This window comes from Lutjanus erythropterus, chromosome 13 (genome assembly GCF_056507025.1).
Source record: "Lutjanus erythropterus isolate fLutEry1 chromosome 13, fLutEry1.hap2, whole genome shotgun sequence".
NCBI classification, from domain to species: Eukaryota; Metazoa; Chordata; class Actinopteri; order Lutjaniformes; family Lutjanidae; genus Lutjanus; species Lutjanus erythropterus.
The window spans coordinates 34,407,024-34,425,597 of NC_139329.1; the positions used below are offsets into that span (position 1 = coordinate 34,407,024).

Sequence of the window (18,574 nt, forward strand, 5' to 3'; positions counted from 1 at the left end):
TTGCAGATTTCAGTTGAACAGTGTTGGCATACAGTTTACAGCTGATAGACAACAAGTGGTGAGCTGCCAAAACTTTTGAGGTAAAAAAACAGGCTCTAAATTTCTGTTTCATGCAAGTAGGTAGACAAGAATATGATATTTTGACAGTAATTGTTTGGATGACAGGGTGTATCAAACCAAACATCCTGGACCAAACGGTTTGGTACAAATGATTTTACAGTTACAGCCCTGCTTAACACAAACTCCAGCTTTAGGTGTTTCGATTAAAACCAAACCAGTGAAACTGTGACTTGCTTTGTGAGAACAAGTCGTGAATTTCTCTTTGTTCGTGATTCTGACTCTGAAAGGTGATTTTGACTCTCCATCGGGGGGATTTTCCTCTTCTCCTCTTCCCTCCGGGCTTCACCCCCCTCCAACCAATCAGTTGGTCTTATCAGCAGTGTGTGTTTACCTTGGGAACAGCAGCCAAAGCTAATAGGACCACACCAACTACAACCCTCAGCGAGACGGAGGAGGGCGTGTGTGTGTATATGTGTATGTGTATGTGACTCCGGAGTCCAGTGTTTACACTCAACATGCCAATTGGTGCTTGATTTCTTTTCTGTGTGAAGACGGTATATCAAAGTAAGAAAACACATGACAGCCACCGCCTTAGGCAAACACGCTATCATGTTTAACTTGTGAGATCTGCTGAGTCAGTGAAGAAATAAAAAGTATGTGGACAGATTTACCTTCATCTGATAGAAGAGGAGACTCCCGCTGCCTGCTGTTACTGAGTCCAACAGATGTATAAATACAAGGAGATTCTCTGAAGGATGTTCTGTAATGCCATATTTTAACGACATGTGCTCTTTTTTATACTGAAAGGATAGTTTGGATTCTTTGAAGTGAGGTAGTTATTCATACATGTGTTACCTAAAGTAGGTAGCAGTCTGTGTGCCTCCAGTTTGGAAGGGCAGCAGAAAGCTTTTGCATGGTGAGGCCTGCTCCCAAGAAACACTCCACTCACTCTCTCTGGTTAGCAGATGTGTTTGTCTTCCACACTCTGCTGCATCATAAGAAAGACAGCATTTAGTTGCACAAAACTTTAGCAGCGCCTCAGAGGATGCGTCAACAATTGTTAACAAATCCTTTTGCAGGAAAAGACAAAATATCATTTAAAAAGAAAATTAGAATATCTTCAAATTGTTGGGCCAGTTACTGGTGTACAGGTGACATATTAAACATTGATTTTGACTTTATGGCAACAGTAAAATAAACAGACTATGCATCAGTTCTTTTAAATCACAGTGTTTCGATGGTAAAAGACTCAGTGCTCAATGACTGTAAGGCATCAGTAATGGATGATGGCATTGTCCATCAGCCTGACACTAGTCTCATGGTAAAGCAGTGAAAATACTTAATGTAGTGTACATTTAAAGTGATATTGACTTTTTTAGATGGGCCTTTTTTAGGTGGCTACATTACTCAGCTTCGATGCTGGCACTCCTCTCTGCTTCTTCAAATATGGGATGTACTGACTGCCACTGACTGTGTAATACACTGACTATGAGTAAGAACCTCATACAACCCCACTTTAAATAATCCAAACTGTTTCTTCTTCTGATAAAGTAAATTATTCATTGATCGGGAAAGTGAGGTTGATGTTTTGATGCAGATTTTCCACCCTCTACACCCTTATTCCAATCACCCAGCCCAGCTCATTGCTTGACGTCATTTTTTTATGAGTCATGCTGGTCGACAGAGTCGCAGCTACGCTCCTTCTAGCTGGACCACAAACAGCAGAACCCACTTACAGCACAGAGCATGTTTAATGACAGCGAGCATGTCTTCTTTGTCAGTTCTCTCCCTGCTTTTAAAAAACCACCAGAAGTTGCTCCAGCTCCCATGATTGCACCGCCGTTCCTCCTGTCTGCTCAATGAAAACACTCTGCTGTCATAACAAGAGAGGAGGCCGCTGAGGGAGGGAGGAATATGAAGACAGAAGAAATAGAAAGATAGCGGGAGACCTGGAGAATCACACACAAACACGCTCACAGCCTCCCTCACCTCTACGCCGCAGAGCTGGGCTGAACACAGTTCACTTGAAAGCAGCGCTGCACAGCAGAGAGCAGACGCACGGTTGACTAATAGATGGAGGGATGTTCACAAATCCTTACCAACCTCATCGACCACAACACGACTCCCGGCTTTCTTCAGCACAGCAGGAAGTCTTAAAGGGCTTTTATTGCTCACAGATTGGTGTTGGTCTTTTTTTATGTCTGTGCCTGTGTCTGTTGTACTGTACGTACCAACATCTGTTATGTTTTTCTCTCTTTATCGTGGTCAGTGGACACTTTAAAGGAGCGATATGTAGCAATCGCACATGCAGGGTCCAGAATGCTGCTGCTTTCCTGTTTTCCAGAGTTGCATTTACTTGCCATTCTCAGTCTACATCAGTGCTTTATTTGACTGTTATAACAGCAGACAGAAGAAGAAACTAGTGATGCTCTGGAACCCATGACACTGGATTTGAGGACCATTAGTTCTGAGTTTAGAGACCAGGACTGCAACTACTAATTATTTACATCATTAATTATTCTGCTGATTATTTACTTATTAATGATGTTGTTGAGAAAAAAGAGAAAGATGCCCATTATTGTTAATTTGAAGTCAAAGATGTTAAGTTTACCATCATGCAAGAGAAATAAAAGCTTCAAATCGTCACATTTGAGAAGCTGGAACCAGCAAAAATATAATTTTTCTTTTAAAAATGAAACAATCAATTATCTATCGTTCATTTTTAGTAAATCAGCTAACAGTATGTCATCGTTTCAGCTGTGGTTCAGACAGTAGCAGCTGGTGAGATCAGAGGTCATATTAAGATTCTACTAAAGCAGCTGTTTCTTCGTTGCTGGATCTGGCATGTCTGGCACTTCATGATGAAACTCCGCTCACCGTCTCTCGGCCATTCTGGCGTTCAGCCGAACCGTAGCTGAACCACCTTCTTTGCGTGCTCCACATACTGAGTCACAGGTTTGTAGTCCAACTGTCTGCCGGGCCCGGCTGTTTACGTTAACGTGTGCATGCAATAAAACGGCTGATGAGCGTGCGGGTGTTTATCTCTTTATCTGTGCGTCTGCATCTAATTGTCTCTCTGAGTCAACAGATGTGTTCACGACAACTCTCTCTCTCACAGACACAACAAAGCCATCCAGATGAAATGACTAAGTGCTCGGCTTGATGAGATTTAAACAAAAGCACAAGCACGCGACTTTTTTTTTTACGGCTCCGCTTTCGTTTTTGCTTGATCCGGTGCGACGTCTGAATAAAAAAAAAAAACAAACACACCACATGTTCTGGATGCCTCGTCAGTGATTCAGCAGCCTGAAAAAGGAGGCGAGGGCAGACGTGTCGCACATGTTTAAGTATCTGCCAGCGCTGCTTTGAATACTTCACTGCTGTCTCATTCTAGTAACCAATTATCAAAATATTTTACATTTTTTTCCCTTTCTTAGCATAATGTTAGTTCAAAAATACATGCACACTTTCACAGATGAATACAAAAGGGGACCAGCATGCAGATGCAGAGAGACACAGATACATTAAGACAACAACAAAATATTCAAAATGCACATAATAGCACACGCAGTCATATTTCCTGCTGGGTTTATTTTAGGGTTAGCTGCAATCATTATGTACATTCATGTCCGTGCTGGTTTTCTTGTGACTGCCTGCAGGCCAGGATGCTTGAAGTGAACAAATTTGTAAGAGGTGTCATCTTATTCTCGCGCCTTTGCATGCCTGGCCAGTCGCTGCACGATGGTGCGAATGACGCTACTCTGGTACTTCCACACCAAAATACCCCTGACATATTCTGGTCAGATAGCTGCTGAATTATGTGGTTGTGTGTGTCGAGTTGGTGGTTTTGGAAAAAAAGATACAGACGTCAGAAAGTTGTCAGAGAGCGGGTTCAAGACACTGTTCAACAATCTTAGAAGAAGTTTGTGTGAGGCAGACCGACGCCTTAATTTATGGCAAACACTTCAGTCCAAGATATCTTGACATATTCTGGCCAGATTGCCATGAATTTTAATATTTATGATTCCCGAAGGATTATTCCTATTTGTTGACTAACCTGATATTTCAGTTTCTGTTTCTTGAATTTGGAATAGCCCTCTTCAAAGTGTTAGAGAAGCCAAACCAACGCACATTTTTAGAAGTACCTAAAAATCCACTTCATTTCTTTGTCTTTTTCTCGAGTTTCTGAATTTAAATTATGTGGTTCACACTTTACATCCTTGCATTTGTGCTATATTCTGGCTTTCTCTTTTCTTCCCCCAGCAAAGCTCTTTGTAAATGATGTTTTTGAAAAGTGGTAAAATAAAGTTTACTTGCTTTTGTCTGGCCACAGATTACCCTCAAAATCTGAACCTCTGGCTTTTAATCAAACATCCCATAGGATGTTTTTCGTGATCCCTCCTTTGACCTTTGCTTCAGTCCTAAATTTCCATCCAGATTAAATCAAGATCAGTGTAACATGCCATGAATTGTACTGAGCACAATAATGTTCCTCAGAGGACCAGTTCATCAACTTTGTGCACAAGATCTGACACAATCTAATAGGCGCATTGCTATTAAATATTCTGAGCACATTTGTACTTCCAAGAGGGATAAATTGTTCTGTTCGCACAGTGATGACCCCACTGTCTGTCATCCAAATCCTGGCGAGGCTCTAAGAAAAGCAAAATTAGCAGCGTGTTGTTCATTTTATCATGTGGTATTGGGGGATGTAAAGATTGCTGCAGTGTCTAGAGGCTGCGAAAGAGCTTTAATCATTTTTATTATTGATTTACAGATAAAAAACACTCTTTGTCTTCAGTTTTTGTGCAGCAAGGTGTACTGCCTTGCTGGTGCTGACCCTTAAGTTTTAGTGTTGTACTTATTCAGGGGAGGTTTGCTGACTCTGCATGCTCTTTTCCAGCGGTCCAACAAACACACTGTGACCTGTGAAGCCGCTGGAGCAGGAACTGTTTACATACCTGCTCAAATTTACCTGAAGTGTAGCTTTCCAGGGAGAGGAGATCGTTACTCACATCCCTCCCTTTAGACTTTTCATCCCAGCTGGCAGAGGGATTGTAACTGCTGTTTGTCCCCTGGTCCTCCCTCAGGGGTATTAAGGGGACGTGGGTCATATACCTCAGTCGTCACTGGCCCCCGGGGGCGCACAGACGTTCTCAACTGACGGCGGGTTTTACTGGCAACCAACAAGCGGCCAGGTGTTTTCATAGTGGAGAATCAGGTTTTTCAGTGCTGTGAAAACATTGGTTGGACTCTTTGGTTTTATACGGGGGAGAGTTTGCACAAGTAGAATAAATTAGAGCCACACTTTGCTTCTTGTTATTTCAGTCAGTGTGCCTCTTAGTCAAGCTGAGAGTGAATTTGTCAAAGTCAGTCTCTCGGTGATAAAAAAAAAGTGAGGAGTAGACAGACTACTCCTATGAAGCGATCATGAAAATGCATCAAGAAAGGCGCCAAAACCTCAGATTTTTCTTGTATAGCTGCTCGGTAGCAAACTATAGATGACGGCTGTACTATGGTTGCTGTCGATAATGTCAACGTAATTCCTTTTTCCTCCCTAAATTCCTTCCTTCCTCTGTGTTTCCGTGTTGCAGGAGGAATACCGGGCAGAGGGCATCACCTGGCACAACATTGATTACATCGACAACAGCGCCTGCATCAACCTCATCAGCAAGAAACCCACAGCACTGTTCCACCTGCTGGACGAGGAGTGCAAGTACGTCACCTGCTCAAACACAGTTGATGCTTTAAAGGGACAGGTCACCCTAAACGCTTATATCCCGCATGCTGAAAGATGAAACTGCTCACAACACGGTCTGTGGATTGTCTTGAGCATATGGGTCATGATTTCTCAAAAGAGGCATTGGTGTTGAGTTTTTAAAATGTATTCTTTAGCCACTCAGAGCACCACAAGCAGAGTGCCATCTAGTTCTGTTATATTGGAGAGAAGGCAGACATCTCTGTGGCTGATATCTCCAAAACTCTGCAACTCACACCAAAACAAACTAGATGGATAAATAGCACTACAGATAAGAGGGGAAAAATTTGCGGTAAACTGTCCTTTAAGAAGCCAAACCTACAATAACTTTGAAAGAAAGTTTTGTACTTCTGGGTGGAATTCTCTAAATGAAACTTGAAATTTGGGTGTTTGAGGTTTGTCGTTGCCACACACCAATTTATCCCTAAAGAGATGGATGATATGTTGATATTGTGGCACACATTTAAATTCAGGATATAGTTGAGGGTAAAAAACCACCTTGAGACAATTTGATAACCTATTATTTTCTCGGTTACACTTGTTTACTTATTTGGGCAACAATTTAAAATGATTCAACAGGATCACATTAAATCATAACAAATAGAATCAAACATGAGGAGGGACATTTATTGGACAAATCAGATTAGTATCACGTTTGCGTCGCAGCCAGTCGGGTTAACTCCACTCTAAAACTGAGAACTCTGAAAATATATCTGAGTATTATTATAATGGACACCAGTCTCGGCTCAGTGGAAATCTTAACTCAAGGCTGGGTTTCAGAACAAACTTTTCACTTCACATCTCCACTGAATATCTAAACAAGTAGCACCTTGGACTGAAGCTTTCTGCATGTTACTGAATCCATTACAGCGGTCTTCGGGCCTTCACATGCAGAATTCATAGACACCTCCGGGCTATTTTTCACAATTGCAACTAATTAAGAAAAAGGGAAAGGAAATCTTAAAATATTCTGGATAATTTGTGGCTGTTTGACTCGTGAGAGGCACCAAGTGGAGAGCAGGATATTTGTTATGAATGTTTAAGTGTGGTAGTTTTTAGATTAATAAAGTATAATATAAAGTACACTGCTACGATTTGTAATGCATTAGTTGACATATTCATGTGTGTGTGGAAAACATTTTTCATTTCTTTGTTGAAATGACCCTTTGATCACCCTGCACAGACCTGTCTTTAATGCAGCTTTTGAGCCTAAGAGACAAACTGCTCCCTGCGCAGGCCTTCAGCTCATTAGCCTGATTGATAACAACACTTGGACTTCTACCAGGTCTTAACTAAAGCATGAAAACGTGCTGATTCCTCCGCCAGCGTCTCTGGATGGCGTTTGAATTTTTCTCTGCCCCCTCTGTTGTGAAGCGCTCCGGTCCTGCAGGTCAGCACTCTGCATCTTTCTCCTCCATAAATCAGACGCAGCACTTCGGTCCCCCCTCGCATAAAAACACATCAGGCGGTAAACACACAGCCGTATTTATCTGTGTTAGCTGTCATCTTACCCGCCACTTAGTGTAGCTGCTTCATCTGGATCTAATAACGCCTGGAATGGACCAAACGGTGTGTATATGTTTGTACACTCTTAGAAATGAGCGTTCCACAAGGGTTCTTCCTGAAGGGCTGAGGTTCCAGAACAGTTTACTTCTACAGAGCCATTTTTTTGAAGAAAGCGTTTGGACAGACTGAAGGTTCCATTAAGAACCCTTTTCATCCAAAGAACCTTTCTTCAAGGATTGTTGAAATTCTTGAAGAACTCTTTCATTAAGGGTTTTTGCACCATTACTTTAAAGGGTTCTTGGTAGAACCCCTCAATGAGTTCTAGATAAAATCCTTGGTATAAAAAAAAAGCCCTTGGAACATAAAAAGGTTATCAGTAGAACCCCCCTCGGTGTGTTCCATGTAAAACTCTTGCACTACAAAAAAGATCTTGATAGAACCCCTGGATGGGTTCAAGACGCTTATAAAAAGGTTCTCCGTAGAACCCCCTGGCGTGTTCGTGATGAAACCCTTGGAATATTAAAAGGTTCTTGTTAGAACCTTTTGAGTGTTTTCTAGATGAAATCCTTGGAATATTAAAATGTTCTCAGTAAAACTCCCTCAATATGTTCTAGATAAAAGCCTTGGAATATAAGACGGTTTGCGATAGAACCCCCTTGAGTGTGTTCTGGACAAAACCCTTGGAATATAAAAAGGTTCTCGATAGAACCCCTGGGTGGGTCCTGAATAAAACCCCTATAAAGGTTCTCAGTAGAACCCCCTGTGTGTGTTCTTGATGAAACCTATATAACATTAAAAGGGTCTCAGCAGAACCAATAGGTCAGTTCTACATGAAACTCTTATGAAAAGTTTTTTGGCAGAACCCCCTGTGTGTGTTCTTGATGAAACCCTTGGAATATTAAAATGTTCTCCCTCAGCATGTTCTAGATAAAACCCTTGGAATATAAAACGGTTCTTGATAGAACCCCCTGTGTGTGTTCTTGATATGTTCTTGATATAAAAAGGTCCTCGGTAGAACCCCTTGGTGGGTTCAAGATAGAAGGTGGAAAGGTTCTGAATAGAACCTCAAGAGAGGTTGGATGGAACCATTACACCATAGAAGACAGTTCTCTGCAGAACCTCTTACAGGGGGTTCTGGGTGAAACCTTTCACAGATGGTTCTAGGTTTAACCCTTTATGTTGGGTTCTAGGTAGAACTCACTGAAAGGGTTCAAAGTGGAAACTTTATAAAAGGTTCTGGTGACAAGCCACAGAACCCTTTATGGTTCTAGTTAGCACCTTTATTTCTAAGCGTGTAGATATAGATGTATAAATGTGTGTGTTTCTGTGTGTCTGTAAGTCAAAAGGTGGACCACTTTTGGAGAATTAGGGTCAAAGGGGGATCTCTAAAGAAGAAACGAGGGGGGACAGGGTCTCTCTGGGGGTTTCTGCTGCCACGGGAAGGGGCTTCATGCTAAATGATTACACAGAGAGGAAGAAAGACGCTTACAGATCTCATCATTCACAGTTAGTGGAGCTCGCGGGGCTTCGGGGCCTCTGGAGGAGTGGATTAGGTTACTGCAGGACGGGGGGGGCGAGTGGGGGGTGGGGGGGGTTCATTTCTACAGTAACAGCATCAAGCTTGAAGACCCCTGCGGTTATACTTCAGCCAGCAGTGTGTTTCAGAGGTGTAGGGAGGAGAGGCTTTAGATGATATGAAACATCCCTTTAGGTATGTTGATCCCTCCGCCTGAGGTTAGCAGTAAAAGGGTAAAAAGTCCAAGAAGCAAAGGTGAAAACACCAACGTTTCTTTGGTTACATTTGAGCCGCAGCGCTCGGTTTTAATCCCTGAGGGTGTAGGAGGAAAGAAATTCAATACACTGTATCCTTTCCTTAAATTTTGAGAAATGCAGGACGTAAACATCACTGCGTTGGAAACAAAAAGTGGATGAAATAAAAGTTATTATTAGATGGAATTGTTGGCTGTGTGTGCAACTGCATTTAGCTTCCCTTTTTTGCTTCCTGGAGAAAAACTTAGTCTGGATAATACATGATTTTATCTTGCCTTTGCATTTAACCTGGTATTGTTAATGTGTTCTCGTTATTCTCAGCGAGATCGGATCTGTTCTCTCAAGCAACTCCTGCGCTTGAGTAATTTGAGGTGGTGGCAAAACGGACCCAGACTCCCTTAAAAAAATCCAAAGTTTCGTGACTCTATAAACTTTGTGGACCACTGACAGAAAAATTCTTAATTATTTGTCCCCTCTTGCAAATTCGGCAAATGTAATACATGACACAGAATGGACATATAATCAGAAATTAAAGGCATGCTTGCTCTCTAAATTTGAACAACCTGTGTTTTATGTTAAATAAAAACAAATATCTGTGTCAGTGTTGTAGTCAGACAGGATACAGATCACATTTTAACATCGGGGGTAAATCAGATCTTCAGATTTCAGATCTTCAGTCTCTCCTTGATGTGTGTTTTGAACCTGCGCCTGTTTCTTCTAGTTTCCCCCAGGCCTCCAATCAGACCTTGCTGGACAAGTTCAAGCGTCAGCATGAAGGAAACAGCTACATCGAGTTCCCGGCTGTCATGGAGCCCGCCTTCATCATCAGACACTACGCTGGTAAAGTCAAGTACGGAGTCAAGGTGAGATGCTTGCTCTGGTGTGTCACTATATGGGCTTTGTGCAGAAGCTAAGTGTGTTTGTATTGTTGCACATCTTCCTGTTTCTCTTTTAAGAAAATAACATGATGTGTTATGACTGTGCTCACAAGAACAGTTCAAATGAACGCCCCCTCTTGTGGTATTCATGACCTCGTAAGTGGAAATTTTTCTGAAAGCTCCTGTACACGATGCCTCATGTCGTAACCACAAGTTCAATTTGATGCCAGCATCAATCTATTAAAGAAAGAACCACACCAAACTATTAAAGAACCCACTAGTCCAGTCCAGTGTGTAAACTTTAATGGGAACTCCTGGCAGAATATGGCAGAAATGGAATATAATATTCAAAAGTATGTTTTCATTAGTGAGAAAACAGCTGAAAATATAATCGCTGCCACCGTAGTTTCTCCTACTCGCTTAAAGGTGACGGTGACGTGAGCAGGGATCAATCAGGGATCAATCAGGGATCAATCAGGGATCAATCAGGGATCAGCAGAAACAACAAAATGAAACAAAAACTTTGTTGTTTTTTTTCGTGTGTTCTTGCCTGGTTTGATCACTTAAGACATCATGCATAGGCTGAAACCATTGTACAATATGTGGAAACACTTGTTTAATGGGTTTTATTCATTTATTTCTTTATTTTTTAAATTTTATCTTTCTGTGGGTGACTGACTGTTTTCACCTTCCTTCATAAAACTGCAGATGATACCCAAGCAGGTCCTCAATTACTGAAACATGTCACATCAGTCTATTAGAGAAGCCAAAAAACTGAACACGACAAAGCTTTAATTGTCAATTGAGGTAAAATAAAATGCCGGCCCTTTAAAATCCAGACGTATCATGTCATGACATTATTGGCCTGCGTAAGCACACGTTACATTTAGTTCTACACGGAGAAAACTTGGGTTTCGATATAACAATACAATTTTTTTTTTCACATATTGTTAAACAGTGTAACTGTGTGATCTAAAAGGGTTAAAAACAGATCTTTAATTTCATCTTGACCTTAACTGAAGTGATTCTGGTTTAGTGTGTCTTGTAAATAGAAATATGAATGATAAACTTTATTTCTATAGCGCCTTTTGAAACCAGAGTGATGAGGTGCTTTACAGAATACAGTAACATAAAATATACTGCAGTAAAACAAAATTTAAAAGAGCATTTTAAAATCCAATAAATCAGGCCTGTATGTGGACTAATACTGTGAGCTAAATTCCTAAAATGAAAATTAAACAAGAGTCTTCTGTCTGTGTGTTTAAAGTCTTAACACCAGAGCTCAGAACAGATGAAGGAAACCTCTTCTCACTTCACTTAAACCTTTATGAAATGCTGCAAATCTGCAGCAGACCTACTTGTTGTTCTGTCGACCTATTTTTTCAGCTAAATCAAATTCTCTGTTCGCCTCCCAGCTGCGTTTTGATAAGAAGCACATGTGCTGGACCGGGCCGAGCGTATTGTTGTTGTTTGACTGTATAATATAAATGTGTAACAGTTGGTTTTCGTGGACGTGGAACGGTATCCCGTATCTGCTGAGAGCCAAGGAGCTGTTTGGTGTGAAATGTGTAGCGAGCGCCACGGTCGTGAAATGTGTCCGACGTTGGCTCGGCGTCGAACACACAGCTGACTCGTATCATATGGAGAGAGACGGAGTGCGTTGGAGGGTTTATAGTTCACGGCTCTGTTATCATAGCACAGCTTCAGTCGGAATATTTAATTGCTTACAGACAGATGGAGCAGAAGAAGAAGAGACGGCGGTTAACAGAGTGTTTCTGCACCTCATATTTAATGTAAAGAAGTGAGCGCTGGATGGAAACTTATAAGAGAATTATTATGTATCATGGCTTTGATTATAATAAATTCACTTCAGAAGCTGATGATTCACATATTTGCATTCTTCTCTGCTCCAAACCTGGAGATTAAAGGAATAGTTTAAATGGGCTTATTTGCTTTCTTGATGAAAGTTAGATGAAAAGATTGATGCTCTCATATTTCTGTTGAGCATGAAGCTGGAGCCAGCAGCCAGTTAGCTTAGCTTAGCATAAAGCATGGAAACAAATGAAAATTGCTAGCTTCGCTTTGTCACAAATCTGCCCACCAGCATCTCTAAAGTTCACTAATCAACATCAACACTTGGTATCTTGTTTGTTTAATCCAAATTATGCCTTTAATTTCAAAGATTAGTTAATTAGATCCTTTATTATATAAGTTTCTAGAAGGGTTAGGATTGTCCTTGTCAGGTTACAGTCTTTTTATATTTATCTTTTAATAAAAATATAAAATTTTATGTCCTCAATGTTCCCTGTGGTATCAAAAATGGAATTGAATATCAATATTTTTAAGGTATTGTAGCAAAGTTAGAAATCCCAGGGTCATGACAGCACTAGTTTACACCGTTGCCATGGTAATCAACATCCAAAGCAGTATTGTTCTGACCAGCACTGGCTCGAACTTCCCTAGGGGCTCAACAACTGGTCAACAACTGCTCACTCGAGTTGACTTTTGAGACTTTGGAGGCGGGGATGGAATAGACAGTGGCTGATGTCTCGCCCCCCGTCCTTGTCTATCCTCAGACTCATAATTACAATAATAGCAAAGCAGTGTTTATGCTAAGCTAAGCTAACCATCTGCTGACAGAGAGTGGTGTCAATTCTCTTATCTAACCCTGTCCTTTACTTGTAGAATAGCAGCAGTGAAATATTTGTCCATAAATAGTTGTAAACTGCTGCCAACTGGCTGCTTCTCTGAAAAAACACAGTCCAGCACAAGGGGATATGTGGTCATGATTTGTGATTTCTCTATCTTGATGTTTTGATACACACAAGAACTGCTAAAATTGCAATTTTGATGAGAAAATATCAACATGAGGATAAAGAAGCAGACAGTTTATGGTCATCTGTGTATAGTTATGAGGAGTAATGCTCCACTGTGTTTCCTTCATTCAGGACTTCAGGGAGAAGAACACTGACCACATGCGTCCCGACATCGTGGCCTTGCTCAAGAGCAGCAAGAACGCCTTCATCTGCGGCCTGATGGGGATCGACCCCGTGGCGACCTTCCGCTGGGCCGTGCTGCGAGCCTACTTCAGAGCCCTGGTGGCTTTCAGGGAGGCCGGTCGCAGACACACCCACAAGAAAACTGGTGAGGAAACGTTCATGAGTCCAGTGTAATGATGAGAGGGGGTGGCAACTTAATTTTAGAACAGTTTTAGTTATTTCACACGTCGCATTTCTTTTTTTTTCTTTGTGGTCTTCTCACTGGTTAGAAGTGGGCGGGGCTCAGGTGGTAGTGGCTGATGTCATGAACCTGTGAGTCAAAACAAGTCTGGTCGAGTCTATCTTGTTGTCCATCAACATATCAATAGCGCTGTTCCTCAAAAGCAAAGTGAGTTATCATGCCTGCTTGTAATCCGTCCTCATGTGTTACTATGGCGATCTAATCGCCATGTGGGCATCAAAGTCAGGTTTGATGTTAGAGACTTGACTAAATCTTTGTTGTTTTTACTTTTAGTATTTTATTTATTAGTGTTGAAGCTGTTGTCTGCTCACTGTGTCTGTCAGTTTAACCGTCATCTCACAGGTGGATTAGTCTTGTTATATCTCTGTAATGAGCTGTCAAATTCAGAATTCTGATAAAAGAGAGTTTATAACGGGTTTGTTTGTTTGTTTTTTAGGCAAAACTAAATTCTGCATATATATATAATCCATGCAACTATTCACATCATTTTTTTCTTTATTTTCAAATAGTCCTGTTTATTCAGAAAAGGAAAATGCTGAAACAAATGAGATGATGAATATAAATAGTATAAAACCTGCAGTTTTTGGCCTGGAACTGAAAGGGTTAAACCTCACCCACCCAGTCGTGATGAAGCAGATTAACTGACTGTTAAACTTCTCATAAATTATGTGTAAAGATGTTTTTTTAATGGCTGTTGCCTGTTTCATGAATATTTTATGTTACAGAAAAAGATCTGAAATTTTCATGGAAAACAAATTACAATTAATTTCAATTATTTTCCATCACTAAACACCAAACTAACCCTCTGTAGAGTCCAATATGAGCTGACATCCACTGCAGATGTTTTATTAATTTATTTAATTTTGCGCTTGAACAATATGTCCATTAATTAAGTGGATTCACAACAATGATTTGATAATCCCTTAATTATAATTTACCAAGCAAAAAATCCCAACATGTGTTCTCTGTCCCTTCTCAAATGTGAGGATTTGACTCTTTTGTCTTTTTCATAGAACAGAGCAGAATAGCTTTATTGTCGTTGCACAAGCAGAATGAAATTATGTTTGCAGCTTCCCTGTTCAATGAAAACAATAAATAGGTTAAGAATAAACAATACAGCATTGTAAGTGTTATTTATCTTTGGCTTTTGGACTGTTGGTCACACAAAACGTGCAATTTGAGAGATTTGCGACAGGAAACAGTCATTAGTCAAAAAGATAATCCAACAGATTAATCCGTTATGAAAATATTCAGGAGTTGCAGCCTTTATTATGCTGGTTTGCATTATTAAAATTAGCTTGAACCCAAAATTCAAGCATTTTATTTTAGTTTTTTTAATCTCCCTGCAGCTGCAGCAGGCAACAATCATTGTTTTCTCCATAAAATGATTCTGCACGACTGTTTTTTAGGATAACAGATGATCTTAACTCTCTCAACACTCACAAACACACACAGTTACGCCAAACTGTAATTCATGACTGTGACGAAAGCTGCGATGTCCAGACTCCTGTTTCGACTGGGCCAAGAACAACACGCTGTGTTTAGGGAGGAGATGAAGAGTTTTAACTTGGAGTTGTGCTTCTGCTGCTGATGATGATGAGGACGAGAGGAGGAGGAGAGGTTTTGATCTTCTTCAGAGTTTATTTTCCCAAACTGGGAGGAACGCTACAGTGCAGAGTGTTTGAAAATGTCACCACTGACTTATCTCAGAGGAGTTTGTGTCTTTGTTCTTCACACTCGAAGAATTCCCTCTCTGATTCTGATTCTTCCGTTTTGTTTCTGCTGCTTTTCTTCTCCTGTTTGATAATTCACCTCCTCACCCTGCTCTCCTTCTCATCTCCTCTCTCTATCTGTTTGATTATTCATCTTTTTATTTTTATTTTTTAGCATTTGAAACTGCTTTTCCTTTGTGATCTTCTCTGCGAAACATTAAGTCTCCTTTTCTCTCCCTTGTGCTCTGCCTCCCTTTGTTTTAGGGAATGATGCAGCAGTTCCATGCGCTGTTGTCAAAACCGTCGACAGCTTCAGTTTCCTTCATCACCCGGTTCACCAGAGGAGCCTCGAGATCCTCCAAAGATGCAAAGATGAGAAATACAGTAAGTTACTCCAAATACCTCAAGACTCTCCACCATATTGTAAAGGTATTTTGTTTTTTACCAATTACCTACAAAAATAAAATATGTTAGGTTTAAACAGATGTTCATTTGTAATATTATGTTCTCACGTATCATGAAGTTCCCCTGTTTTCTGCTTCAGGAGGACATTGTCCTCAGCTAACAGTAAACACGATCCTCTTGAGGTGAAGGCACCACAAAATAAGTTTCTGTGAATAGAAAGTGAAGAAAATGGGTAGAAAAGTGCCTGAAAAGTGCTTGCACAGCCATTCAAATAAAGAGGAAAATGCTGATTTTGTTGTGCTGGAAACTGATTTTCACAGTTTTTGCCACCTCTTTTTAAAATCATAAATTCAGAAATTTCCTTAAAGAATAATTCTGGCACATTTGCACACACAGCAGACATGAAAGGGATGAAGGCGACTGTTTTATTCAAAATACTTCAGTCAGTGGAGTTGGTCGCAGAAGGTAGAAACTAATAAAATACACTTGAAAGACAAGTAGTTTCAATCCAAAACTAGATATTCACAAGTTCTTTGTATTTTTAAAGTATTTTTTTTTTTTAAAGTAGTCTCTTTCCTTCAAGTTTATTGTTTAGGGTATTTTTTATCTCAATATTTGGTGTGTGTTTAATTCTATCCAAAACAAATAATGCAAAATTCTGTGGCCATTTTTTAGCCAAAATGATGACATTTTATCCTCTTCTTATTCTTTGAGTTATTAAGGTTTTAGCCACCGTAAGGATTTGCACACTTGAGGAATTTTCCTCTGTGATGTTGGTAGAATTATAAAAAAAATCAGTGAAAAAATAAAAAGCAAGTTCTGCAATTCAAGAAGCATGAATATAAACAATTTGGTGATAATATATGGAATAATGTTAAACTTATGAAAATAGGTACAATATCTAGTTTGCATGAAAGAGCTGCACTGTTTTGTGCAAAGTGTCCATCAAGGAATGTGAAAGTTCACAGTATAAGACTTTACAAGATGTGATAGATGGTAATCTGAAAAATCTGTAGTCAAAAAACGATGTGCGTTATTGTAACGTGTTGACAGATGGTGTAGACCTGAAGTTGATGTAACATGTAGTGAGTGTAGGGAGAGTCGGTGACAGTGGGGGTCTCTGGCCTTGTTGATGAGGCCAACTGCATCCACGAAAAACGTGTGGGACTGTTCACTACAATCTTACCTGCACACCTCAGGGTCCTGAAGGCATCGCAGATTGCAACCACCTTCTCCACTCACCCTCCCGGCGGTAGATTAATAATTTTTTAGAGTGAAACCCTCAAACCTCTGAAGTAGTTTTTGAGAGGTGCTCCCTGTTAATGAGTCTATAATGGCTTGGATTCCTGTCGATAAAAGGTCTTTTGAATTGAGGTGCTCACATTGTACTTTTTAAAAAAAAATCCCAATCAGAAGCCCTTCACCGAGCTCGGCCCAGTCAAAGAAATCAATTCCAGGCTGTATTGAGAAAGTAATGGATCACTTATGATTTTCAGCCTCAGCGGGCTGGTTTATTACAGCTGTTAATAAGATATTGGAAATCAGGCATCTGGGTCATTTAGAGCTCTGGTCAGATTGATTCAGCTAACAGCAGCAGCTCATAACAAACACGTTGGTACACGCGAGTGATCAGATGAATGAATCAGTCCCGCGTGGACCTGTGCGGTTCAACGGCGCCCTCACATTTTCTGGTCGTCCTTCATCGCGCATTTGGCGATAAAGGTCTTTATACATGCAGTATGCGTATCACGTGGCATCGTGTTATACAGCAGCACTTTGTTTTCATGCACATTACTCCAGTGGGATTTAACAGCTGCTGGCACAGAAATCAATTTCTAAGGAAATTTCCGAGTAAATCCCCCAAAGAGTTTCCTCCTCCACTAAAGGGAAACTCCGCTGATTTTACACATGAAAATCAGCGTAGTAGTCATGGTTAGTTTAACTCAGCATGTAAAAATAGTTGAATAATATCTTTGTGTGGCTCTGGAGGAAACACCAAGTGTGAAAAATAACTCTGAAGATGTCAGTAGAGGTTATCTCGCCTTGTGTTTGGACTCTATAAAAGGAAATCCTGTCTTAAAAACTGATGGTGTTGAGTTTGAACAATGTGGGCATTCACAAGGCTTGTAATTTCTTATGAGAAGACACTATTGAAGATTTTTGGGGGCTTGACTCATAGTTAGGACTAAAAACTGGTATACTGCCTCCTTTTTGCCTCTTTTTTTGTTAAATCTGTCTTGTAAATCCTTAAATCTTAAGGAAATATAATATTAAATTGATTCTCCACTAACAGTAGCACAAAAGCTGGAGCCACACATACTGTTGAACTGAAAGCTCAACTGACAGACTGACTGACAGACGCAGATAAATCCAGAGAGCTTTGAATCTTATATCGCTCTTCCTCTTGTCTTCTCTCCCCCTCCTTTTTCTTCTTTCCTCTTGTTCTTTCTCCAGGTATCACGAGGAAGAATCCTCGGACACCTCTGTCAGACCTTCAAGGCACCAACGCCCTGAATGAGAAGGCCAGCTGGTGAGTACGACAAACAAAAAAACAAGTGTCTAGTCTATTTTTTTTAGTTCAGTATCACAAATCATAAATTTGCATGAAGGAAAATCTGCAGGAAACCCTTGATTCAGAAAAGAACAGACCCAAAACATAAGATTTTTGTTCTTTTGTGTCATCTTTGTGTGGTATGATCCTCGTCTCACGTCTCTCTCTTTCTGTAGGGATGGCTACGGTGTTGGCTGTAACGGTCGCAGCTCCAGGGCTGGCCGCCTGTCCTCGACAGGAAGTCACGCCCTGGAAGAAGACGGCATTTTCCTCAACTCGACGAGCAGCAAGCTCCTGGAGAGAGCTCAGGGCATCCTACTGTGAGTGTCTTTCTCACACACGCACACAAACCATGGCTCTAATATTAATATTGATTATAACTAATATGTTAATTAGTTTTTTTCTCTTTTTTAAGAGTTTCCACTAAGATATGCAACATGGTGTTGTCTTAGCTCTTTAACGTTTTTTTGGGCTTCCTCATTAGCTGATAGAAGTGAAAATGAGCTTTAACAACAGTTTTCATGTTCAGTCCATGAGGGCATAAGGAGAAAGTGTTTTCATTTGGATTATGGGTAATGTAGTAGCCAAGATAGAGGGAAATCATATATGGACTTAAAAAAAAGGGTATTTCTGGCTCCAGTGCACAACTTTTGAAAATGAAAATAGTCCCTATTAATGGCTAACTTGTAATGAA

The 18,574-nt window shown here is 40.4% G+C and overlaps 1 protein-coding gene across 1 annotated transcript in view; it reads left to right on the top strand.

The window, feature by feature from the left end:
* Positions 1-18,574, top strand: part of LOC146316973 (unconventional myosin-IXAa-like) — a 97,695-nt gene that overhangs the window by 47,967 nt on the left and 31,154 nt on the right. The window contains exons 11-16 of the mRNA XM_084734145.1: positions 5,655-5,776; positions 9,816-9,957; positions 12,921-13,116; positions 15,189-15,308; positions 17,784-17,859; positions 18,057-18,200. Of these exons, the coding sequence (XP_084590271.1) occupies positions 5,655-5,776; positions 9,816-9,957; positions 12,921-13,116; positions 15,189-15,308; positions 17,784-17,859; positions 18,057-18,200 (800 nt within the window). The remainder of the gene's footprint in view (positions 1-5,654; positions 5,777-9,815; positions 9,958-12,920; positions 13,117-15,188; positions 15,309-17,783; positions 17,860-18,056; positions 18,201-18,574) is intronic.